At 37.8% G+C, this 27,083-nt stretch overlaps 1 protein-coding gene and 1 pseudogene across 2 annotated transcripts; one reads left to right on the top strand and one right to left on the bottom strand.

Moving 5' to 3' along the window:
* Window positions 1-6,282: 6,282 nt before the first annotated feature.
* Window positions 6,283-15,574, top strand: LOC131541104 (cytosolic phospholipase A2 gamma-like). Of its 2 annotated transcripts, XM_058776644.1 has the most exons (15): window positions 6,283-6,507; window positions 6,768-6,793; window positions 7,418-7,529; window positions 7,625-7,767; window positions 7,852-8,053; window positions 9,494-9,596; window positions 9,676-9,816; window positions 10,139-10,201; window positions 10,299-10,358; window positions 10,693-10,821; window positions 11,076-11,216; window positions 11,959-12,036; window positions 12,116-12,270; window positions 15,057-15,222; window positions 15,316-15,574. In XM_058776644.1, the coding sequence occupies exons 2-15, from the start codon at window positions 6,768-6,770 to the stop codon at window positions 15,462-15,464; spliced, it is 1,668 nt and encodes a 555-aa protein (XP_058632627.1). In that variant the 5' UTR covers window positions 6,283-6,507; the 3' UTR covers window positions 15,465-15,574. The 2 variants fall into 2 exon arrangements, with proteins under 2 accessions (XP_058632627.1, XP_058632626.1); XM_058776643.1 differs by lacking the exon at window positions 10,693-10,821 and having other exon boundaries at window positions 15,316-15,571.
* Window positions 15,575-20,964: 5,390 nt separating this feature from the next.
* On the bottom strand, window positions 20,965-26,625 carry LOC131541413 (cytosolic phospholipase A2 gamma-like; annotated as a pseudogene).
* Window positions 26,626-27,083: the final 458 nt, after the last annotated feature.

Raw genomic sequence — 27,083 nt, 5'->3', positions numbered from 1 at the left:
TCCTTCATCGTTTTGTGGTTGTGTATATTGACGACATCCTCATTTACTCCCGGAGCCTGGCGAACATCGCCAACACGCTATGGAGGTCCTACAGCGCCTCCGCCAGTACCATCTCTTCCTCAAAGCTGAGAAATGCACTTTCCATCAGTCTACCGTCCATTTCCTCGGATACATCATCAGCAGTGGTGGCACTCGCATGGACAAGGGGAAGGTGGAAGCCATCACCTCTTGGCCCCGACCCAACACCATTAAAGAACTCCAAAGGTTCCTAGGATTCTCCAACTTTTATCGCCGGTTTATCTCAAACTACAGTACCATCACCAGTCCCCTCACCGATCTCCTAAAAGGTAACCCCAGAACACTATCATGGAACTCTAATGCCCAGAAAGCCTTCGACACCTTGAAAATAGCATTCACCAACGCACCACTCCTGGTCCACCCTAATCCCAACATACCCTTCACAGTCGAAGTCGATGCATCCACCACCGGGGTCGGGGCCATCCTATCACAGCAGCAGGGGACGCCTCCCAAACTCCATCCATGCGCCTACTTTTCCCGGAAACTCAGCCCGGCGGAAAGAAATTATGATATCGGCAACAGGGAACTTCTAGCCATCAAACTTGCCCTAGAAGAGTGGAGGCACTGGTTGGAGGGGGCTGCTCATCCATTCCTGGTATTAACTGACCACAAAAACCTCCAGTATCTTCGTGACGCCAAAAGGTTGAACCCCAGGCAAGCCCGTTGGGCTTTATTCTTCACTAGATTCAATTTCAAAATCTCCTACCGTCCAGGACCCAAGAATGTAAAAGCAGACGCCCTATCCCGCCTACACAACCCGAAGAAGACCCAGAATCACCAGAAACCATTCTACCCACAGAAATAATCAGCAGCCCCATCCAATGGACCTCTCCTTCAGTCGCCTCCACCAATCCTCCTCCCAATCCGCCGGGCTGCCCACCTGACCACCAATACGTTCCACGCACTCCAACGAATCCCTCTCATTCACACTACTCACACCTCCCTAGGTACTGGTCACCCAGGGCCAACGCCACCCTCTCGCTGCTACAAGACCGCTTCTGGTGGCCCAACATGGCCAGGGACGTGAGAAGGTTCTGCACGGGCTGCCCGGATTGCGCCATCTCAAAAGCACCCGTCATCTTCCAACCGGCAAACTCCTCCCACTACCTATACCACACCGTCCTTGGTCACACCTAGGAGTAGACTTCATTACAGATCTCCCCATCTCCGACGATAACACCTGCATCTTCGTCATTGTCGACCGATTCTCAAAGTTCTGTCACCTCATACCTCTCCCAGGCCTTCCCGCTGCGTTACAGACAGCAGAGATGTTATTTAATCAGATCTTCCGGTATTACGGCATTCCAGAAGATATAGTATCCGACAGAGGACCACAGTTCATCTCCAGTATGGAAGGCATTCTTCTCTCTCCTAGGTGTGACCGTCAGCCTCTCATCTGGGTACCATCCGCAATCCAACGGGCAAACCGAACGTAAGATACAGGAAATAGGACGTTTTCTACGAACCTTCTGCCATGGCCGCCAGAACTCTTGGAACCAGTTCCTGGGCTGGGCCAAGTACGCCCAAAATTCCTTGCGTCAAGGCTCCACTGGACTCACGCCCTTCCAGTGTGTACTGGTTTCCAGCCTCCCCTGTTTCCCTGGTCAGGAGAACCATCTGAGGTACCCACCATCGACTACTGGTTCCGAGAGCGAGAGGGTCTGGGACGCAGCACACCACCAACTCCAGCAGGCAGTGCGCAGACAACGAATGGCTGCGGACGTCCGAAGAACCGCCAATCCCTCTTACCAACCGGGACAAAAGGTCTGGCTCTCCACCAGGGACATCAGACTGCGCCTGCCTAGCCGGAAACTCAGTCCCAGATTCGTTGGCCCCTTCACCATCTTGGAGCAAGTCAACCCAGTCACCTACAAATTACAACTGCCACCACAATACAAAATTCACCCAACCTTCCACGTATCACTCCTAAAACCCTTCTCTCCTCCTCTCTCCCCAGGGCCTGGCCAAGCGGAGGAACCCCCTCTCCCTCTCATCGTGGAAGACGGAACCATCTACAAGGTGAAGGAAATCCTGAATTCTCGGCGCCGTGGTGGTAAGCTAGAATATCTTGTGGACTGGGAGGGCTACGGTCCGGAAGAACGCTCATGGGTGCCAAGAGAAGACATTCTCGATCCCACACTCCTGGAGGAATTCCACCTAGCACACCCGGATCAGCCAGCACCCCGGGCCGGGCAGACCACCACGACGCCGAGGCGGCCCTCAGGAGCGGGCCGTGGAGAGGGGGGTACTGTCACGGATCGGCCAGGCCCGACCTTCCACCAATCACAACGCTCCACCTCACCTGAGTACTGATCACGTCCACCTGCACCTCATCAACTCATCACCAGCACTCAAGATATAAACACCATCTCCACACACACTCACCGTCCGATCTCGTCGACACGACCTGGACTCCTCTTCAGCTACCTGTTGAGACAAAGAACAATATCCTTTAAATTCTACCTACCTCAAAAGTCTTACCTTCTGTGTCTGCTCCTTGTGTTCCTCTCATCCTCCTAGATCGTTCTCCCTGGATCCGTCTGTCTGTCAAGCCCGGTCTCCGCTCCTGGAACAAGATATAGTGTGTGTGGATTCAAGATCATCTCTACCTCCTTGCCTTTTCCTCTAAAACTCATTGTGTCTAATAAATCTATATTTTTATATACTCATCCCGTGTCCGACCCATACTGTGACAGATCTTCATTTGTGCTTGGAAGATGAATGAAAGTCTTATGGGTTTGGAACGAAATGAGAGTGAGTAAATGATGACAGAACATACATTTTTGAGTGAACTGTTCCTTTAAAGGAATAGATCCCCTATAAATGATCGTAGAAATGATCAGGACTTTCTTTCTTTAGTAGAAAACAGATTTTTTCCCTCATGACATTCATCGTGACCACCAGAGGTCAAAATAACCTTAAAAACCATTGACAGATAATTACAAATACAAATGCCGTGGATCATTTAAACAGAAAACTATTTAAACATAAGAGCACATGCTTTTATTTTAACAATATTTATCTACAATACATGGAGAAACAATCCACTAGCATTCCCATTCATTTCAACCTGGCAATTTCAGTGAATAACAACTTTAATTTTGACTGAAATGTTTCTCTCACCTTTATAATGAAGTGATATGCTTTTCCACTGCAGACTGTGACCAAAACTGCTGATATGTGCAAGAAACTAAAGATCCCTTTCCCTGAAGTCAACATGCCCAGTGAAGACCTGGACAAACCAAAAGATTTCTGTGTTCAAAGGCCAAAACACTCCAACCGTGATTCACATCCCTCTGTTTAATGTGGCCAACTGTGGAGGCAAGTTACGATTGTCCAGATGAATAAAACTAAAATATCAACTGTTCTAATTTGGCTATTAAACGTCCACTTTTCTGTCCCTAGACTTTACAGAAATATTACACTTGAAATACACATTGTAGGGTTACAATTTCTTTATATTTTAAAATGAAACAATATGTTATTTGAACAATTACACCTTCCTGAGCCATCAATGTGGCAGTATTTGTTTTTAAATGAATTATATAGAATTCCAAGCACCACAAAACTGCTCGTCCCCACATCCATGTACAGAGGGTAAGTGCTTTATTCTGAGGTCAAAAACAGGATTTTCTACCATTTAAAATACAAAAGTCTATTCATAACTATCAAATATATGATATAAATGGCATAATAAAACAAAATGGCAAAAAAATATTATAAAATATATAATGAAAATAGTGGTCCTTTTGTTAAGCGGTAACACCAGTGACACAACTCCACACTCAGAAATAAAGGTACAAAAGCTGTCACTGGGGTGGTACCTTTTCAAAAGGTACACTTTTGTACCTATCAGGTTCAAATATGTACCTTTAAGGTACCAAAATGGACCCTATAGGTACAAACATGTACCTTTTGAAAAGGTACCGCCCCAGTGACAGCTTTTGTACCTTTATTTCTGAGTGTGGAGTTGTGTCACTGGTGTTACCGCTTAACAAAAGTCTTTTATTTTGGAATAAAAAATCACACTGATGACATCACTCGACTTCCTCCTTCCTATTTTCTAAACATCTATGAAAAAAGGCCCATGTTTAGTCCACTGTTTCTTTTCAGTTATGAGAAATTTTCTCATTTATCTCATGATTTCATATGAAGCTTTTAGTTGACGTCACTGGTGTGACCTATTTATTGTTAGGGAATTGTACAAAAAAAACTATAATACAAATGGATTAAACTACTTAATTTAGTGAGTATACCATGATTGACAACATGTGGCTTGATACCTTGCAAAATGCATTTTTTCATGAAAATTGTCACTGGTGTTACCTTCCTTATGGATAACACCAGTGAAGATCGGTATATCAGGTCTAATGTATGTTTGTCTGTCACATTAAATAAATCATAATCTCCTTATTTTTTGCATTTTCATTATTTTTCTTTAACTCTGACTACATGTGCTAAAATTTTTTTTTTTTTTTAGAAATAATATTGCTAAAGAAGGTAACACCAGTGACAAAAAATGATACATGTGGTCTTGAAATAATTGCACAAAAAAGCTAAAAAAAAAATAATTAAGCTGTCATTTATATGTATTCATAAAGTCAAAAGCGAATCTAATAATAATAATAACTTTAATAATTTAAAGTTTAAATGTAAAAAAAAAAAAGCCATACCAAAAGTGGACGTTTATGTAGAATGACCCAAGTATGTTTTGTTATTCATTTAAGTATTTGCTAATGACTGTTCAAATGCGGAGTTATACGCAGTGTAGAGTAATGTGTTGTGTGTGTGTGTGTGTGTGTGAGAGAGAGAAAGAGACAGGGTCACGTCACAGTGGAGTCAGCAGTCTTAACAGCGGCTTGTGTGCAAATACATACGAGCATCATCACTGTGTCTGTCACGCAAATGCAAATGTTCACGGTTTATTTTAAAATCTCAGGGGTACTTAAAGATGCTCAAGGTTCAATGCAAAGGGAGATATTGTCTTTTACAGAATTGCTGATTGACCGCCCCTTTAAACTAAATATATTAGGTGAAAGAAGTTCAGATGACAAAAAAGTTTGAGAATGTCTGCAAATAAGAAATAACAAGAATTTGTGCATTTTAATGAGTTTGAGACAAAAGCCTTTCAATAATACATAATACATGGTTAAATAACCTACTGAGTGATAATCCAAATAAAAATGAATGTGTTCATCAGTAGTTGATGCAATGTTGAAACACTTCTTAAACCTGAAATGATTTTTTAAATCTAGTGGTCAAATGCTGTCACCACCCGACTAATGACTAGTCTATGAATGTCCACAAAACTGAAGACTTTCTGAGTGTATATACACTCTCAGAAATAAAGGTACAAAAGCTGTCACTGGGGCGGTACCTTTTCAAAAGGTACACTTTTGTACCTATTAGGTTCAAATATGTACACTTTAAGTACTAATATGTACCTTTAAGGTACCAAATTGGACCCTTCAGGTACAAACATGTACCTTTTAAAAAGGTACCGCCCCAGTGACAGCTTTTGTACCTTTATTTCTGAGAGTGTAAGCGGTAGACTATTTTAGAAAGATAAAAAAGAGGAATTAGAGAGAATCAATAAATGATGAATCATTTATTGCTATTGTGTGAATGCTATGTAATCCAAAAAGTAACTGTAGTCTGATTAAGAGTATTTTAAAATGTAACACTAATTACAAGTACTTAATTTTTGGAATGTGGAATTATGTAATCAGTTACTACCCAGCTCTCTCTCTCTGTGTGTGTATATTTATTGTGGTGGGAGAAAGGAGGCTCAGACTCGACGTGCAGTGAGATATCCCCAAAGAGGCATTTATTGAGTGACAATATTGAAAGTGGTGTAGGTGCTCTAAGGAGGCAGAACATCAGCCCTGAAGAGTGTAGAAGCAAAGGTGTAGGAACCTGTTGGAACCTTGTGATCTCTTAGTAATCACTGGAGCCTAGGAGAAAAGAACCAGAGACACCGTTAGCCTGGTCTTAGGAGATCTGGTCTCCCCGATGCTTTTTTTTTTTTTTTCTGCTCTGTTTATATTCCCTTCTCCTGATGGCTCTCAGGTGGCTCCTGTTCACAGACTCCGCCTCCCAACAATTGGATCCTCTCCCTCTCCATGACAACGCTAATGAGTACTTGGGTAGCTCGTCACCATATATATAATCAGCTTTCTAATTACATTCATGGATGAAATCTGATTAAATCAGTGCAAGCTTAACCTGTGCAACAATTCACCATACCAAGCTTTTTTTGTGTGTGTGGATGTTTTCTGTTTTTCTGTTGTCTGAAATCTATGTTAATCATCTCCACTGCTCTTAATGATCCAGAGCCTATAAAAGAGCATCTTCTGCCTGATCCGAGAAAAAACGGCAGTTGAGTTGTTATCGGTGAATCTCAGGATTTTACAAGACTAATCAAGAACAGTGAGTAAATGTGTTAATACTTTTACAACAGGCAATTAAAAATGCTTAGTCATTTTATTTATAGTCACAATAATGCAGTAGTATGAGTTAATTTAGCTCCAAGTAAAAGTTGGCCAATACCAATTACCTGTTAACTAAAGGCTATGTACATCGTGGCTAATAATTGACATTTGAGGAATGACTTTTCCTGATTTTATCAAAAGATGTTCTCTAATAGGTATCAAATTATTTTAACTTTAATGTTGACTCTTGTTTTATAGATGAGTGCATCCAAACTCCAGGGAAGGTTCGTAATCCTGCTCAGATTCCTAATTCTATATAAGTACTGTACTGCATTACTTGCACAATGTCTATTACATACAAACTGGATCATTCTGTGAACAACTTTAAAATAAACTTCAGAGTTACTTTTAATAATAATAATAATAATAATATGAAATAGCCCTCCATTCTTGGCCTTGTGCTGTCTTTTTATTCAAAACATCCCAATGGTAATGGACTAATAATTTTAAAAATAAAGGGTTTAAAAGGATTTGGGATAATGGAGAGAAATGGTAAAAGTTGTATGTTTGGGTTTTCTTTCTTTTCTTTTTTTTTTTTGTGTGTGTGTAAAGTAGTCCATTTGAGCTGTTTTTAAAATATGCATAAATTCAGTTTTGTTTATGTTGAGAACTCAAAATGAGAAATGCTTCTTGTCTGATCACATTCAATAATAAGTGACATGAATCGCATAAATGCCAGACCATATTTTAAATTCAAAACTGAGTAGTTTGCATGACTGGATATTTGCTGACAACCATCAGTAATATGTAAACAAAATTAAAGGTTCATCCTACCTTTCACCGTACCACTATGAGATGTTAAGTTCAGAACTGGTCTGTCTGTTTGTCTGTCTTTGTGACCAATGCAGTGGTGAAGTAAGAATCGCACACTCTCTACATAAGAAAGAGGAGGAGTTTGTAGTCAAAAGGAGAGAAACTGTTTTTCAAAGCCTGCAGAAACTCAACATACCCTGCAGTCAGGTCAAACATCTTATACTTCATATCTATCTACCTGTCTATTCTTTCTTGAAATGACCTACAAATGTATGTTTGCACGATCAAACTGTGTATTTCAGAATAAAGTGCCACACATTGCATTACTGGGTTCTGGAGGAGGACAGAGAGCCATGGTGGGTTTGCTGGGATCCCTGGTTCAGCTTGATAAAGCAGGTCTTCTGGACTGCATCCTTTATCTGAGTGGAGTCTCTGGATCCACCTGGTCCGAACCCTGAGAAACAACAAACACACGGAGATCGAATTGGGTTGAATGTCAAAAATGAGAGCAGTATGTTCTTCTCTGAAGGTGCATGGCCTCCTTATACCAAGAACCAGACTGGTCCACCAAACTAGAGACCGTGAAAGACAAAATCATCAAGAGACTCTGCGGTCCTGCAGTCAGCTGGGCAGACGCATTGGCCAAACTGAATAAATATTACAATGAGAGAGACTTCTTCAGCTTGACTGACTTCTGGGCAGCGATGGTCATCACAACATACGTGAAAGAGGTCTGTAAATATTCATACTACATCCCTGCATGATTTATGGTAGTCACATTCAGAGATATTTGTAACAAATTTGAGATCACGTGATACCAAGGAACTTGAGGAATATATGAACACTTGTTATAAAATTCTTCTGACGTGGGGTCCAAAGACCACATTGATAGAAAACCTCCAATATTTTAGGATTAAATAATTTGTGACAACAGGTTGAATGAACAATATCCAGCTTGTTACATCTACCTGCCACAAAAGTAAACAACTGATCACAAAATATTTATGCGAGTAGAAATGTAATAGCCCCCGTTCATAGCAAGCAAGTGCTCTGGAAGCAAGACGAACGAGCAATTTTAAACAAGACAAACATTTTAAGGGATAATGTTGACCTACACTTATTTACACAAATTTTCACCTATTAAGAAGTATTTGGACATGAGACACTGATTTGAGTTGAAACTGACAAATCTTACCTGTTTATTAGAGCATGTTATAATCGGTTATATAAACAAGGTACTTCTTAACAACATTACCATAGCAGAGACATGTCGGTGCTGCAGGAGGGAGAAATGGGCATGTCTGAGAGGTCCGTTTTAAATGCTATTGGCTTATCGGAAGTAACATTTCCAGCAAAGACCAGAGGCGTGCGCCTTGTAATTATCATGCTAATTATATTAAAATTATTAAAATGATTATGGTATTAAATGGTTAAAATATGGGGTAGCCAAGAGAGCTCAACATGTTGCTAATAAAACACCTGCGAATTAAGAAAACCTTTTCATCAGTTTGACAACAGGTATTCTGCAAATAATCAAAACCCAACCAAATGCAGAAACTCACTGCAAATATTTACAATACAATCAAATATGTATAAGGGAACCGCAACAAGTAAATAACCTGGCTGGGACATGCTTATCGATCTCTGCTCTGAAAGGTGATTGTTTTTTTTAACTCCCTTATAATATGACTCCTTAGATTTTGTATATTAGCTTAAGTTGATGAAATTCACAACTACTGTATCTGTGACCCATTAAAGGTCCCATATTGTACACTTTTCTGGGGTTTTATTTTAGGTTTTAATGTCCTTAAGAATGTATATTTGTGGTATAAATACCAAAAACTCTCAATATATTTTTACAGCTCCTCTTTCAGGAGCTCTGCTAAGAACAGGTCGATTTTGGCCTGTCTAATTAATATTCATGAGCCTCTCTTCTGATTGGCTTGTTTTCTGAGTGACGCACGGCCAGGCCAACCACAGGTAACTAATTAGGGCTGATGTCACAATTACGTCACAGCGCTAAGCTAATAAACCTACCATTTAAAATTATAGACTGATAATTTCTTTGTCAGTGGGCAAACATACAAAATCAGTAGGGGATCAAATATTTTTATTAGTTTTTCCCCCACTGTTTGTGTGTGTGTAAAATATATATATATTTTTTTCTACAGATTGATGAACACACTCTGACAGATAAGCGGTCCCAACTTGGTAAAGACCCATTTCCCATCTACACAGTGAATGACAAGCAAAGCAAACAGGAGAAGGGAGGAGGTCTGTGTTTGTCTGAAAGAATTAAAGGGTGTTATTGAGCTCGTGTCTGCTGTTATATGGAGGTGTTTTCTGTCTGCAGACCCCTGGTTTGAGATCACTCCATATGAAGCAGGTTATTCCCTCACTGGAGCGTTTGTGGACACCTCCAGCTTCGGCAGCCAGTTTGACAACGGCTCCAAGAAAAAACAGCAGCCTGAAATGGACATGCTGTACCTGCAGGGTATCAAACTCTGTCACGAGAGTTTGTTAATATTTCCAATACCAATGTACACTGATCACCGAAGTTAATGGGCATCAAAACGTTAATATAAATATTACAATTAGAAATGTGAAATCATTTAAAGCAGTTTTAACAGCACAGTGAGTTGCTGTTTTTCAAAATAAGACTTCTCATTACACAATGATTTAAAATACAGATAATTTATGCTCAATTTAAGAGGTTGAATAGCAATTTTGTGCTCTAGACTAATATATTACACATTTCACAAATGTTTTGTTTCATTTATTGTAAACCCTTTTAAACATAATCCTGTTTTCTGCAGCTCTGTGTGGCGGTGCTTTAGCTGGAGAAGATGGTGTAGGATTAATCTGGGGGAAAATGCAAGGTGCATCTGCATTTGAAGATTCAGTTCTGACTAAAGCAGACATTAATTTCATTATGTGAATCCATGATTATATTTGATTTCCCAAATATTCCCCCAGATTTCTTTAAACAATCAAGTCCTAAGACAGAAACGAATACGTCTGAGGAAATGAAGGAAGGTAAAGCCTTTATTTGGATTTCTGTTTTTATTTATTGATGCGTTTTATCTTGTCAACTGACCTACTAACATTAACGAAGACGAATCCATACTGTAACAAATATACTGCTCGTGCACATGCGTGCATACACCGTGTTACTGAATAAATCATGAGATATGATCAAATTCAATTTAGCTTCAAATCAGAACATCTTAAATGGGACAATGTTGTGTATGTTTATTTGTGGTGAAACTCCTGATATCTGAACATGATGAATCTGGGGGTGGAAAGCACTTGCAGTTAGGACTTTTTTTTTTTTTTTTTTTTACATATTTGTTCAATGTGTTTTATTCAGAAGACCCAAACTCCCCACATGTAGAAAAGGGTCACCAGGTTCTCATGGATCTTGCGGACATGAATCTCTGTGTTTTAAATGACAAAGATCCTTCTGCTTTTCATCAATCCATCAGAAAAACACATAACGGCAAGAAGTGTGTTAGAATTCATATAGAGGAGCATAGTTTAGTTCATTTTAGAGTCTAGTTATCACACTTACTGTCAATAATTAGTAATAATAAGGTTCAGTTTCTGAATAGACAATCAAAATGTTATTGAACTTTAAACTAATAGATGAAACTGCAAAACTGTAGAAGATAACATGGAAAAACATGTCCTTAAACAAGATGGATGAACTTGTACCAGATAGCAAGAACTCCGTAATGTTTCTCTCTTTCACAGACCTCACTGGAGGCAACCGTCAGCTGATTTTTCCTACAGAAAAACTGAATGTTGCTGATAAAGAAGCTGCAAAACTGTATATGAAGCAATACACTGAGGATGTGTGTAATGATTTGAGTCTGTTCAGTTTTGGGCCTTTAGGTAAGTTGAACTAGCTCTACGTTGTATTTGACTTGTATATTGTCATTTTTAATGCGCAAAACAAGTGCTTTACTGTAAGATTCAATAAAGCTTCCAATCAGCAACAAAAAGGTTTTAACTGAAGCCAAGAAAGAACCTCTGCTTTAGACGACCAGTAAAGTGCGTTTATGGCAAAAATCATGATTATTTTAAAGGGACCGTTCACTCATTTACTCACCCTCATGTTGTTCCAAAACCATACTGTCTGTTCGCCCAAAACTATAATGCTCCAAAACATTCATAAAGAATTGTAAAATAAATCCAATATGAATCAGATGGTTTAATTTGAGTTTTCTGAAGAGACAGTCACTTTACATGATGAACAGACTTAATTTTGGCTTTTCTTCACGTCAACAACTGACACATAACTGACTGTATTTACATGAACACCCCAAGACAGTCATTTATCTTTATATACATATTTAAGCGATATAAAAGATTGCAGTTTTAAAGGAAGGCAAACAAATATGGCACAATCATTTCGTCATGTTTTCATTATCATTGAATGCCAATATTCACTAATTTCAACTAAAATGTGAATAATCGCACCCCCAACTGTTAACTATAAAGCTAAAGAAGTTGTTTATAAATTAATTCATTTCCAAATATAGTCAACAGAGACCATATAAAGAATATAAAACCATATAAGAAACTTGGAACCATTTCCTAAATTTAAGAACCACTGTTTGTATTTGTATTTCAGGGATTTGCTTTAGCGTTTCAACATGCATGGCTCAGTGGATCTGGGGCAGAAATTATAACTTCCTCCACAGAATGACAGGTGAGAACAGACCTGCTGTTAACTAGAAATTCAGTAAAGTGAGTGACATAATGACTAATTTCATGCTGCGACCCTTTAGATGAATCTGTGCCTTCCGCTCTTCTGAAAACTGAGATGAGAGACTTTGAAGATGCAGGACTATTACTCAACTCACCGTACATCTCAGTGCTGAGAAAAGAACGAAACCTTGATCTCATCATTTCCCTGGATTTCAGTGAAGGCGACCCTTTCATGGTATAACACGTATTAAGACGTACTCTAATAAAAGTTAAAGACACAGATCACCTAGAAATCACTGTTTACTCCCCCTCCTGTCCTTCCAAACCGGCGTTTCTCTCTTTGTTCTGTAGAAAACAACAGGAGAGGTGTGTTTTTCACATTTTTTTTGTACTGTTCTCTGTGGTCCACTTATGTTATCAAGATTTTTACATTAAAAAAAACCCTGTCATAATTTAGAAGTAATATAAGGTACAACGGGGCTAAAGGTGCCTTTTGATATTATTTTCATCTAAACCACTAGATGGCACAAAAATGTGGCATAGCGCTTTCCAAAATATCCGCTTTTCAAGATGCATATATTTTGAGACAAAGGTGGTCTTAACGATTTTCAGTTTTAAGATAATTAAAGCAACAGTTTTTAATGACGAAATATGTAAAAGTATGGTATTTGGGGTAAAAAGCGCACAGTAATTAACGTAATTAATAGCTCGCTGACTTTTCCATTTGATGACATTGTTAGATTCAGATGGTAAATATCATTATGGTGGGTGTCCATATTAGAGATAATCACCATATTTAAAAACATATTAATCATATCATTTGTTGTTACTACTGTAAATAAATTCAATTAGTATTGGATCTCCTTCAATGCTTTCAGAATCTTTACTTATTAAAATGATTGTTTCTGTATTTTCAAATGCAGTATATTTTTATATTCACATATTTTAAGGACAATATACTGTATTTGTTGGGCAAATATTTTATTTTCAAATTGAGCAGAAAACCGTACAAACTATGCTAAAGTGATTGTTTTGAACAAGTATTAACTCACATTTATTTAAAAAAACATTATTTTAGCTGAAGTATTTATCAATACTGTGAGCCTTTTACCCCATGCCACCTCATACATTTATACGATTTTTAAACTAAATAAAGAACTTGAATGATTTATTTTCTCACAAAATCTGTTGCGCCATTAGAGTCGTATGATGCATTTCCCCCCCCCCCAAGTTTTCCTTTCTCTTTAGAGTGTTAAAAGCTGTTCATGCATAGATGAGATCCCTAAAGTTGCAAAGACTAAAGTCCCAAACCCACAGAGATCTTCTTTATAAAAGTTAAGACTCATCTACATCCCCACATGTCTACATCACGATGTAGAAATATTTGCGTAATGCCTCCCAAATGTTCTCGCGAGGAAAGAAGGCGTGGTTTCAGTAACCGCAGTAGAGTCAATGCAGCCATGTCAGGGAGACGCTGTGTGTTTCTATGCAAAAGTACTTTATTTGGCTTTCCGAAAGTAGATGCAGTTAGGAATCATTGTTAAGATTTGTTTATAGCACAACCCAAATGTTCAAATTTTATGGACGACAGTTTCGTGAACATAGAATACAAGGTTGGCTCCCTGATAGCACGCATACATCGCAGAGATGTCTATTTGACATCTGCATTAACATCTGTAAGTGTTTTTTGTTTTTTTTAAAGAGCGTTTGCTCATCTGCAATGCGTCTATTGGATGTTTCCGATCAGATGTCAAATAGACATTTATTTGATGCCTTTTAAGATGTTTGATTCAGAAAGCATGTAAAACTGACATCTTGCAGATGTTTGTACACAGCAGATGCTTTCCAGATCAAGCGATCTTTAACAGACGTCTTGTAGACTATCTGTGCTATCTGTATGTGTGCTATCTGGGGCTATGCACGAAGGCTTGAAGGAATAAAAAAAAAGGGTCAATTCCAACTTTATCAGCGACTGGAAGCATGTTTTGTTATTAGTTCAAGTATTTGCTATTGACTGTTCAAATGCGGAGTTTTGCGCATAACGTGTGTGTGTAACAGGGTCACATCACAGCGGCGCGTACAGCCCGTCAGAAATTCTTAACTGCAGCTTGTGCAAATACATACGAGCATCATCTCTGTGTCTGTCATACGATTGGTTCCCCTTTCGGGCTTGAACTGATGAAACTAACTCGAAAGCTGATGCTCATGATTATGGAAAGGGGTGTTACACTTCTGACGTGTGCTTGGTGTTCGGCCAATCACAATGCTCTGGGTCAGTTGGCCAATTAAAGCAGATTGCGCTTGTGGGAAGGAGGGGCTTTGTAGAACGGCCCTGTTTTCTGAATCTCGCATCGAAATGTTCCTTGTTTGTCAACTAATCCGCGGTAAAATTAAGTGAAATAAGGACCAAGTTCTTATTGACGCAATCTGGATCTTCATTAAAAGTAAAGTTCATCCACTCTTTCCTGACGCTGGGATCAGAAGGAAGGCAAAGCAAACACTGTTTTTTCACAGCTTGGCACTGCACAGCGTCTTGTCTTCAGAGCCAACTTTATTGTTTGGATTCTGCATAGACCTGTGCGTTCGCTTCCCGTAAACACTATATGTGCGACCCGGTGGGCTGGGCTAAACGGGTAGCAATGTAGACAAGTAGAAGTAGGCATTGATCTGTGGAGGTGGTGCTTATCAACACTATTACATCATAGTGTAGAACATACCACAAGCTGTCATTTTGGTAGACTGCCTTCAATAAAAGTTTTGAGTTCTGAAACTTACAGGATGTTTTTATAGTACAATGATCTCATGTCAAATGATCAAGAGCATTTTGGTTCCTCAGTTCATGAACCCTTTAAACAAAAGTGCATATGTTTTCATTATAACTGGTATTTATTTATAAAACCTGGAGAGAGCATCCGCTAGCATTCCTATTCATCTCAGCCTTATGATTTCAGTCAATAACAAGTTGAATTTCAACTCAAATCTCTAATTCTTTCAATAAATTCTGTTGCTTTTTCACTGCAGACAGTGAGAGAAGCTGCTGAGAAGTGCAAGAAACTAAACATCGCTTTCCCTGAAGTCAATATTCCCAGTGAAGACCTGAAGAAACCAAAGGACTTCTATGTGTTCAAAGGCCAAAACACTCCAACCGTGATTCACATCCCTCTGTTTAACGTGGTCAACTGTGGAGGCAAGTTACGATTGTCTAGCTGAATAAAACTACAACAACAAAAAACTACAAAAATATAGCCTATAGATATATGTAAATGTTTTATTTCTTTAGATGAAGTTGAGGCCTCGATGAACAAATACAGCACCTTTCAAGATCCTTACAGCACTGAGATGATCACTGATCTTATGGAGGTCGCTGGAAAAAACATCTCAAACAACAGAGAGAAACTGAAGGAGCAGTTTGCGGCGGTCGTTGGGTGAAAAGGACACAACTGATGAGAATCAAATCAACTGTAACGGATGTGATTACAATTACTGATTTAATATACTGTAGTGCTTTGCCTCTGTTCCAATGAATTAATAAACTGTTCTATAAAAATACGATTTTGTCCTGGCCACAAATGCTCACTATCAATCAAAGTGATAGTTGTTATCCTGGATGCTGATTGGACAATCCAGAGCTTTCATAACTTTGTGTAATTGGAACCTTTTATTTTTTTTATACCTTTTTGCCATTCGTTGTTAATGACTTTTAACGTCTTCCTTGCTAAGAGTCACTTGTATATCTATTTCTGAACGCATGTGAGCTTGCTTTATCAACCATTTCATTAACCTCCACTAACACATGAGCAGGAACCCACAGGAAAATCATTAAACTCTTAAACATGCAAGAATCTCAAATGATGTCTTGCCTTGATGTCAGTATAGAGTCTGCAATACCATCGACTTGTGCGTCCCTGTTAGCACACATCCAAACTTTGTTTCTGTTTCCGTGTTCTCAGCGTTCTTCCATCACTCCCTGTGATACTGGATAACTCTCTTTGTGATCTTTTATATTGACCCAATAATTCATTATTTCTTACCTACGGAGGTATAAAGGAGCTTCTCTCCTTCTACCTGCAATAGATGTTCTGAAAGCACCACAACATATTCTTAGAGCTTGATTCTGAATTGCTTCAATCTTTTGAAGTTTGGTTTCAGATGCAAATCCATATATTATACTAACCCACACTTGATCTAATTAATGTACAGTGTATTATTTTAAATGATAATCTACAGGCTGCAGCCCTGATAAGCATCAAAAGATGTTTACTCCTGTTTTCCTTTTACAAAAACATGACTTGAGCTTTGGCCACTGCTAATCTAAAGCTCCAATAATCTGTCCATGTCTTGTGTATTCACACCAGGAAAGTCCGCTAGTTCACTTGCTTTGGTCCGGACCAAATAGAATGGTTTGTTTGTTTAGTGCGGTTCGCTTTCACACTGCCCTTTTTGTAAGTGAACCAGAAATTGTAAACACAACCACACGTGTGCTAAGGGCATCCGTTCATTGGACAGAAATTCTCAAGCAGGGAAAAACAGGAAGTGCAAAAACAGGCTAATCATGGAGATCTTTCATAGTGCAATTTTTATTCTTTAACTGATTTGCTTTCATGAGATAAAAACGCAATATGAAGAAACTTATGAGCATCATATATGAGACGATGTCATACAATGTTGTAATTACGACTTGCCAAAAATAAAATCTATAGATATGAAATACTCAAAGCATATCAAAATGTTAGTTTAAACATTTAACCTAGATAAATGTGCGCTAGGCGCATATCCAATCGTTTGTGTGGAGAGTGGAAGCTGAAGCGCGCTTCAAGAACATCATACAAATACGCCGTAATTGTTGCTCATAAAGGTAATAATAATGCATCGTTCGGAACTGTAAAGGGTATATTTGTATTTGTGTGCACTCACAATATCAAGAAAACGTGCCTTTCCAAAATAAAGAAAACTAATAGGATGCGCTTCCCATCAAAAATAAACCGAAACTCTGTGAATATTTTCCTTACAGACATGATGAATATATCTATAGAAAGCTTTGAATTTCTACAAAACGAAATAAATCATATCCAAAACAAAAACTCTTTCATTATAATCCGTAAAGATACATTTCTTTCTAAAGTCGCGTCCAATGAGGAGATGGCGAGTCAGTATTTTTAATTTCATCTTTGTAACACTAACTCAGAAAACACTAGTTTATTAATAATTAATTCAAATATCTCCTTACTATTTCCCCCAGACACATTCATTGTAACTTTTGCTGGGGCTTTGCGGCAAGCTTTAGCCTATTTAGTGCGCTCATGTCACATTGCTGTGGGCGCTATGGTCACGAAAACTCATCATTTGCACGTGTTTTTAAAGGGGTCATATAATGCCATTTTTGCACAAGCTAATATGATTCTTTAGGGTCTAAATTTAAAGTTTGTAATATACTTTAATTAAAAATTCTCATTAGTATTGTAAGAAAACACTAATTTTACCTGCTCAAAAACAGCTCTGTTTTCAGCACACCGTTTTAGTGCATGTGTTTTTAAATGCTAATGAGCTTTGCTCGCCCCACCCCTCTGTTCTGTGGGGCGTTTTTGACACAACACACGTGGAGTGTTGCCTTGACAACAGTTGAGGGTATATTTTGAAGAATGGCAGCGGGAGTCTCTGAGGATACTGTGCAACCTTATCAATTCGAACCGGAATCGGACCCGGAACAGGATGACGGCCCCGAAGAAGTTCAACAATTAAGGCTCGAACGGGACGTTTCTGAATGGTTGGTTAACGTAATGTCACTTTTATCTATTTTTGTGTGTACTGTCATGTAGAGTAGTGAGATACGAACGCTATGTGTTTACTGATACGTTAGTTCATTGACAGATTGATGTTACAGCTAATGGTCATGAAAAATAAATTCGGTAAATGTAGGCTTGTCAGTGATGCGTAACGTTATCTATGCAGTGTTAGGTACAACTCTCAGGGCGGAAACACTGATATGAGGTCACGGCAGGAATTTTTCATATTGAGAACGTCAGAATAGAAAACATGCATGTACCCTGAATGTAAACATTAGCCACATACATCGTGAAGCGTGCTAGCGATTTGCAAAGATTAATATAAAGATTAATATAAAGGTTAATCAAACGTTACACTCACTTCTTCTGGAGGTTCAGCAGGAACACGAATAGTTGGTACCGATTCTTTTTTCAGGAGCAGCTTCTTAGCAAAACCAGCTTTATACTGACCTTCACTTATAAAGCAGTCTGGTGAAAAATGATTCGCGCAAACATGAAAACATTGACGTTGCTCGTGGGGAATATTCCCTTCAAAAGCAAAACTCAGTCTTCAGCGGTTCGGACTTAGGAACATCAAAATGACTGCTGTGTTCATTATTGCACCCGAGAACAGAACACCACAATCGCTTAGACGCCATTCTGCTCATAGACAGCTAGTGCGAAACTTAGAAAACTGGCTTTAATGATTTGTATTTGTACAGAAAAAAATAATTATAGGTAGGACACTGGGAATCTGGCAATTAGATGTTTTTTAATCGTTATTGCTTACAGTGCTTTGTTATATGGAGCAGTTTGTTAGATCGCGATCTCTCTCATTTGTTTGTCTAATGAAGCGCCAACAGATATAGAAGTACACAATAAACGCGGTAGACTTTAATGGACAGTAAAACAAAGGCAGAATACCGTGTAACTCCAGGCTGGCACAGTATTGACGAACGAATGCAAACATATGCAGAGCACTGTAACTTATCTGAGCTTTCCAAAACAAAGTCAAAGCGCGGTAACTGATGTTATACTGTGTTCTGCCTTGGTTTCTCCGGGGCTTTTCTCCATGATACTTAAACACATGATAAAGGTCATTAATGTCCCAAAATGATCAATAACTCATTTTCGACCAAAAACGAAGTTATGGTGTTTTGTCTTTGCACGGCAGCACTGCTGTCACTATAGAGGGGCGTGGTTTCAGCTCAGCTTCACCCACGTCCCGCCTTTTTGCCCTTTTTCGATTATCCGGGAGTGACGCGCGGTGACGCGCTTCCAAGATGGCGGCGGTCGGCTCCGCCCACTTTAGGCTTCAAAAACGCTTTACAGAAACCTACGGGTGACGTCACGGACACTACGTCCATTTTTTTTTACAGTCTATGGGCGTCACACGGTCGAATGGCTTGATTTGAGACAGGGTAAAACAAATAAGGAGATTAAAAAGAAAACACTGGATGGATTTTTATCATTTTATGATGGTTGTGTACAGGCACTGCTAACACACATTTCAGTACAATCAACTTGTAAAAGTGCATGTACCATTATATGACCCCTTTAAGCATTGCGGTTTGAAAACAAGTGATTGAAATGCAAACAACAGCCGGTTCATATTCACACCTTAAACGAACCGTACCAGAGTTCGTTTTGAAGTGGACCGAGACCACCTCTTCAGCTGGGTCTCGGTACGCTTGTTTGGTCCGCTTTTGGTGCGCACCCGCTGCATTCTCACCTGCCCAAACGAACCGCACCAAGAGGGAAAACGAACTCTAGTACGATTCAACCGAACTAAACGAGGCAGGTGTGAAAGCCTTTTAAAAAAAAAAAATAAAATAAAAACTTTTTCGATAGGCTACACATGCAATATTAAGTATGCTTTTTCATATTTCCCCATCATCTGCAAATAATGCCCTTCCTATGTCACCATTAACATTATTTAATTTTTTTTTGTCATAATATTGAATAACACTGGGCTGCACTCACTTCCTCGAGGAATTCATGATCTATCTTGTATATCTTTGAATACTCTACTTATGTTGTTCTTTCAAGCAGAAACTCCATTAATCCAGTTGTACAACTTCCCTCCTGTTCACATACATTTAAGTTAAATTAAAAATCGTATGTTTTCTCAATATCAAATAAAACACTTCTATATTTGCTTGTGTTTTCCTGCATTGGCTTCTAGGCTTAAAACAGCACCCTAGTATTCCGTCCCACTTTTAATATCCTCTGATACATTATCATTATTGTGGACTTTGACAAATACTTCAGCTAGCATTTCATCTTTTCATTATCCGTCACTGCTCTTTTTCCTTCCTAATTAAAAAAAAAAAAAAACTGGTATTAAAACTGGAAACTGTAGCAAAAACATCAACAGTTGCTGAATAATCAATAACACAGGTATTCAATCAGCATGAACCTACTATCAGTTTTATAATAATGAACATTTGTGCTGTTTGAATTTAAATAACCAGGAAAAACCTTACGTACAGAGAACTGTTAATTAATACATTTGAACAGAAGCAGAATAAAACAACATTTTAACCAGCAATAATAGTTGTACACATCTGATTTATGGTCAATTTGATTATTAATGATTATTTATATATAAGTCAAGCATAAAGGAGCAGACTGAAACATGCAGAAACATGATTAACATGTTAAACATAAAGTCACTTGAGCGAAGGCAGTGCCTCCATCACGCTATGATAGGCCTGTTACACTGTTCACGTACTCGCTGCCTTATGTCACATCACAATCAGACTTGAAGTCAGCTTGGTGAATAAAATATGCATGGAAGATGAAATTTCTTGTAGTAATTGAATCTTGGAGTTATTTAGGAACACTTGATGAGAGAACAGAACATTAGTTACATCATTGGTTGTTGTCATTGTTGCTTCCTTGGTATTGCAAGTAATGTTAATAAATTTAACCTGAAAATGTCATCATTAACCCTCTGGTATTGTACAGTTAAGAGTCACACTTGTGTTGTTCAAGGTCAGAACAGACCGGAGACCATAATTGTATAATATATATATATACATATATATATTTTTATTTTATTTTTTAAATGAATTTGTACATAATATGTACATAATCTATTTCAAAATTTAACAAAAATGAACAGGAATGCTTGATCAGAACTTGATTCATCTGGTTGTCTGTTTTTAACCTCTTAGTTAAATCTTCTGCCTCAACTTACTGTTAATGTCCCAAACTCACTCTGTCTGTGTGTGTGTCTATTTCGCACTCCTGATGTTTTAGAGATTCCTCTTTTTTTTTTTTTTTTGGCGTTGTGGCTGATCTGTAGATTGTATGCCCTAAAAATTGCTCTATATTTTCATATTTCCCATTCAATTCCTATGGTGGTCATTTTTGACCGTGAACAACACGTGTGCCTATTTTCTTAATAAACATATAGCTTTTTCAATTTGATTTATTTCTTTTTTCACATAACAAGTGCTGCAAAAGTCACCAGTTTCATACCATTACATTCAGATTGTCGTTAGTTGTTTCCTTTTTTCTCAATGACTGCTTGAATCTGCTGCTTGAGTTTCTCTCTGTTGTTTGAGATGTTTTCTCCAGCGACCCTCATAAGATCAGTGATCTTTGGACGATCGCTGTAAGGACCTTGCTTGGTGTAATGTGTGTTCCACCATTTATCAATTTCTTCTACAGAATCTGTAAAACACCTAAATTAGAACATGGTTCATATTTCAGTTTTATTCAACTAGACAATTTTTAACTTGCCTCCACAGTTGACCTTATTAAACAGAGGGATGTGAATCACAGTCGGAGTGATTTTACTCTCGAACACATAGAAGTCCTTCGGCTTCTTTATTTCTTCATCAGGAATGTTTGGAACATCAGGGAAAGGGATGTTTAGTCTCTTGCACATTTTAGCAGTTTGTGTCACTGTCTGCAGTGGAAAATCATCACAGCATTAATTTATTGAAAGGTTAGATTTCAGTTGAAATTAAAGTTGCTATTCACTGAAATCATAAAGTTGAGATGAATGGGAATGCTAGTGGACGGCTCTCTGAAGGTATTATAGATTAATATTGTTAAAACGAACATATGCACTTGTGTTTAAATTACTTTCATTTATTCATCTGTTTAAATTAAATTATGGCATTTTTAATTAGCTGTCAAAGTTTGTTTACTAGGTTAGTGTGATTATTTAAGAGAAATCTCCTGAAGAAGGTCACACAGGTTTGTAATGACATGACGGGGAGTAAATGATTTAGACAATCTATTACTTTAACTTTTATTAGATTAGGTTTTAAAATGCATATAATACCATGAAAGGATTGTCTTCACTGAAATCCAGGGAAATGATGAGATCAATGTTTCTTTCTTTTCTCAGCACTGAGAAGTAGGGTGAGTTCAGCAACAGTCCGGCGTCTTCATAGTCTCTCGTCTCACTTTTCAGAAGAGTAGGGGTCACTGCTTCATCTGAAGGATCACAGCATCAAATGAGATTGTTTTTCACATTGAATTGGAAATTTATAAATGGGTCTGTTCTCACCTTTCATGTTGTAGACAAAGTCATAATTCCTGCCCCAGATCCACTGATTCATGCAGTCATAAATGTGTGTCCACATCTTTACATCTGTAAAATCTGTCGAACAAATGCACAGTGGTTCTTAAATTTATTTGTTTTCAGCTGATTATATGTGTTTTTGGAATTTTTTTTTTCTTTTTTTCATTAGTTCCTTCAGCTTTATGTTTTAAAGTAACTACATAACTATTCGTCTAAAGAAAAAGTTATTTTGTGGCATCAGTCTGTTTTGGAAGCTTTATGAAATTAAAGCTCTTCTAATTTCACACATTAATCTGATTAGAAAATCTAAATAATGTACAGTACATTATACAAATCAAATAGATTATACAGACAATTCAACCTACCAGGCCAGAAACTGAACCCAAGACTCAAATCATTACACACATCTTCAGTGTGTTGCTTCATATTCAGTTTTGTAGCTTCTTCACCAGCGAGATTTTGTTTTTCAGTTGGAAAACTCAGCTGACTTTTGCTTGCATTGAGCTCTGTAAAAGATGGAAACGTACATTATTGAGTTCTTGTTACCTGTCAACATGTACTTCTAGTTTGTATGTCTTGTGTTAATCAGATGTTTTTGCATGTTTACTGTTTAAATTTTGCTGAAAAGACAAGAGACCTCTTAATCACAGGTATGCAATATAGCCTCTTTATTTCAAATAGCATTTGAGATAAAAAAAAAAAGGTATTGTTCTTAAATCAAAACTGTTGCATTTTGTCATTCAGCCATACCACAATTTCATTCTCTCTTTCAGCCGATGAAGAAAAAAAAGTAATCTAGAACATTACAACCCACTAAAGAGATTGAACACCTGTCTCTCATAGCCTTGATTTAATTGCCATCAAACTGTCCTCACTGTGTTAAATTCTGGATAATTATGGTTATTAATAAATAGCTTTTTTGATTGTGTCTATTCAGAAACTGAACTATTATTCACTGTAGTAAGTGTGATAACTAGACTGAATTGAACTAAACTAGGCTCCTCTATATGAATTCTAACACACTCTTACCGTTCAGTGTTGTTCTGATGGATTGATGAAGAGCAGAAGGATCTTTGCCATTTAAAACACAGAGATTCATGTCCGCAAGATCCATGAGAACCTGGTAACACTTTTCTACATGTGGAGAGTTTGGGTCTTTTGAAGAAAACACACATTGAACAAACATGAACAAACATAAGCATTTTCCACCCCCAAAGTCATCATGTTCAGATATCAGGAGTTTCCCACAAGCAAACAGAAACACAACATTGTCCAAAAGCCATTTAAGATGCTTTGATTTGAAGCTAAAATTAATTTGTAATGATGTATTAGTTATTGATGAAATAAACATGATCTACGATTAATAAATGCTTCAGAAGTATTTTTCATTTGATTATGGAACTTTATTGTAAAGTGTTACCTATACCTACCATAAACCTAGCAAGTGATATGGGATTAATTGTGGGACATTAACAGTATTTAATATCAGATTAAAGATTATCATCTTTATAGCTCATCTTTTATTTTTCAGCTTTATAGAGTATAACATCATTTGGCAGTGGGAAGCATGAACAGATCAGTAGAAAAAAAGATAAAACTTATCAATAAATAAATGCAGAAATGCTTTACCTTCGCTCGTTTTCTTATACATCTCCGTTTGTTTTGGAGATAAATAATTAAATAATTTATCTGGGGAAAAATCAAATGGAATCAGAGTTCACACGATAATGAAATGAACGTCATCTTTAGGCAGAACTGAATCTTCAAATGCAGCTTCACCTTTTATGTATTCCCAGATGAATTTCTTATTCTCGACTTCATCAGCTAAAGCGCTGCCACACAGAGCTGCAGAAAATACTGTTACATTTAAAAGTGTTTACACTAAATTAATCAAAAACATAATTTTAGAACGTTATACTGCATATTTTGTTTTAATACATCAAGCTGTCTTTTGAACCCTTAAATTAATTTTTTCTTCTTTAAATCACTGTGTAATGAGAAGTTTTATGTTGTAAAACAGCAACACACTGTGCTGTTAAAATGATAAATGATTTTTAACATTTCTAACTGTAATGTTGGAAATATTAATAAACTGTCATGTGACAGAGTTTGATACCTTGCAGGTACAGCATGTCCATTTCAGGCTGCAGTTTTTTCTTTGAGCCGTTGTCAAACTGGCTGCCGAAGCTGGAGGTGTCTACAAACGCTCCACAGAGGGAATAACCTGCTTCATATGGACTGATCTCAAACCAGGGGTCTACTGTGTCTGCAGACAGAAAACACCTCCATATAACAGCTGACACAAGCACACTAACTCTCTTTCAGACACACACCAACACAGACCTTTCTCGTCTTCGGACTGTTTGCATTGCTTGTCGATCACTGTGTAGATGGGAAACGGATGGTCCCACTGTGTAGATGATTTACTGAAATGGTCCCACTGATCTGTGAGTGTGTGTTCATCTATCTGTAGAATAGATGAACAGAATCTGTGAAGAATTTATAATTAACATCTTAGAGAAACTTACAGAATGGAGTCCATAAGCACCTGCAACTCTTCATTTTACAGGAGTGAGGATGAGTAAAATGATTCACCAATTCATTCTCAGCTATGCTTGAGTTAAATTCAGATTAGCCTTTACATCTCAGATTTTTAATGTGGTCTCAGACTTTGGAACCCCACATCATGTGTTTCGTAGCAGAGGATGGTGAATAGTTATAAAAAGTTACAGACCTCTTTCACATATGTTGTGATGCCCATCGCTGCCCAGATGTCAGTCAAGCTGAAGAAGTCTTTCCCATTGTAATATTTCTTCAGTTTTTCATATGTGTCTCCCCAGCTGACTGCAGGACCACTGAGTCTCTCGATGATTTTGTCTGTCACGGTCTCTAGTTTGGTGGACCAGTCTGGTTCTTGTTATAAGGAGGCCATACACCTTCAGAGAAGAACATACTGCTCTCATTTTTGACATTCAACCCAATTCAATCTCTGTGTGTTTGTTGTTTCTCAGGGTTCGTACCAGGTGGATCCAGAGACTCCGCTCAGATAAAGGATGCAGTCCAGAAGACCTGCTTTCTCAAGCTGAACCAGGGATCCCAGCAAACCCACCATGGCTCTTTGTCCTCCTCCAGAACCCAGTAATGCAATGTTTGGCACTTTATCCTGAAATGCACACAGTTTGATTGTGCAAACATACATTTGTAGGTCATTTCAAGAAAGAATAGACAGGTAGATAGATATGAAGTATAAGATGTTTGACCTGACTGCAGGGTATCTGGAGTTTCTGCAGGCTTTGAAAAACAATTTCTCTCCTTTTGACTACAAACTCCTCCTCTTTCTTATGTAGAGAGTGTGCGATTCTCACTTCATCACTGCAGCAGAGACACAGAAGGACATACTGATATTTCATATATTTTGAATTTTTACTTAAATTATGTCAGAAGTTTATTTTGAACAGTTATTCACAAAATGAGCCAGTTTGTATAGATTACAAAAAAACAACAAAAAAACTTCTGAATTTTTACTGTATTTACTGTAAATAAGCAAGCACAGAACATTCTAGGATAGGATCATTATTGCGGTGATTAATATGCTTCTGACATGTTATATGCTTGACAACAGTTCTTTAAGCCCTAACTGATGGAGCGTGTAGCTTTTTTCCTTCTCAAACATGTTGGAAGATGTACCTATGTACATATTCCAGGATGACAATGACAAGATTCATTGGCTCAAATTGTGAAATATGGTTCAGTGAGCATGAGGAATCGTTTTCACATATGAACTGGTTACCACAGAGTCCTGACCTTAACCCTTTTAAAAGTCTTAACGATGCGATAGAGTTAACCTTAAAGGAGGGTTTCATTCTCACATTGTCAGTACAAGATCTCGGTAAAATTTATACAACTTTTTTGTGGCCAGGCAGTGTATAATTATCATTGCTGGAATCTGAGCAGGATTACGTACCTCTCCTGAAGTCTGGATGCACTCATCTGTAAAACAAGAGTCAACATTCAAGTTGCATAGTCATACCTGAAATGTCAATTACTATGACACTGTTTTTAAAAAACGTAAATTGCTTACAGTGAAAGTTATAGTATTTACTAGTGTGCAGGACATTAGTATTCGCCAAGTTTTATTGGAATTAAATCTCATTACTGAAAAATGTTGGATTCATTCATACTACTGTTATATATATATAAAGGCTTTTAATTCCCTGTTGTAAAAGCTTTAACGCATATACTCACTGTTCTTGTATAATCTTGTAAAGTCCTGAGATTCACCAAGAACAACAGCAGCCGTTGTGTCTCGGATCAGGCAGATGATGCTCTTTTATAGGCTCTAGATCATCATGAGGGGTGGAGATGATGAACATGGACTTCAAAAATCAGAAAAAAGAAAAAGGATGGAGCGAAAAAGTTTAATTTGCAAAATCCTGATAATCTGAACAAAAATGTATGGGTTTTCACTATAAATTATATATTCTTTTTCACTTCCAAAAACTGTATTTTACCATAAAATGTACTGTACATGAAATGTCCATTACAGTTTTTCATTGTATATAGTAAAGGAACTTGCCGTTAACCAATTAATAGGTTTTTACTGTAGCATTTTACAGTCTTTCACCGCTAAAATCATGATCATTTTTTACAGTGTGGCATTTATTATTGACAATTAGTATGTGTTCAGTGTTTCAAATTACTGAAATATTATGTGAATTAATATTTAATTTATTAGTGCCCACC

The sequence above is a fragment of the Onychostoma macrolepis genome, chromosome 05, assembly GCF_012432095.1.
Source record: "Onychostoma macrolepis isolate SWU-2019 chromosome 05, ASM1243209v1, whole genome shotgun sequence".
NCBI classification, from domain to species: domain Eukaryota; kingdom Metazoa; phylum Chordata; class Actinopteri; order Cypriniformes; family Cyprinidae; genus Onychostoma; species Onychostoma macrolepis.
This window is presented reverse-complemented; position numbering and strand designations above follow the sequence as displayed.

What these genes read in the sequence shown, in the direction of transcription:
- LOC131541104 (XM_058776644.1), top strand. Translation starts at nt 6,768, where the DNA reads ATGAGTGCATCCAAACTCCAGGGAAG. An exon ending in GGACATGCTGTACCTGCAGG is followed by an intron (nt 9,817 to 10,138) that starts GTATCAAACTCT and finishes TGTTTTCTGCAG; the next exon opens with CTCTGTGTGGCGGTGCTTTA. An exon ending in GTTCAGTTTTGGGCCTTTAG is followed by an intron (nt 11,217 to 11,958) that starts GTAAGTTGAACT and finishes TTTGTATTTCAG; the next exon opens with GGATTTGCTTTAGCGTTTCA.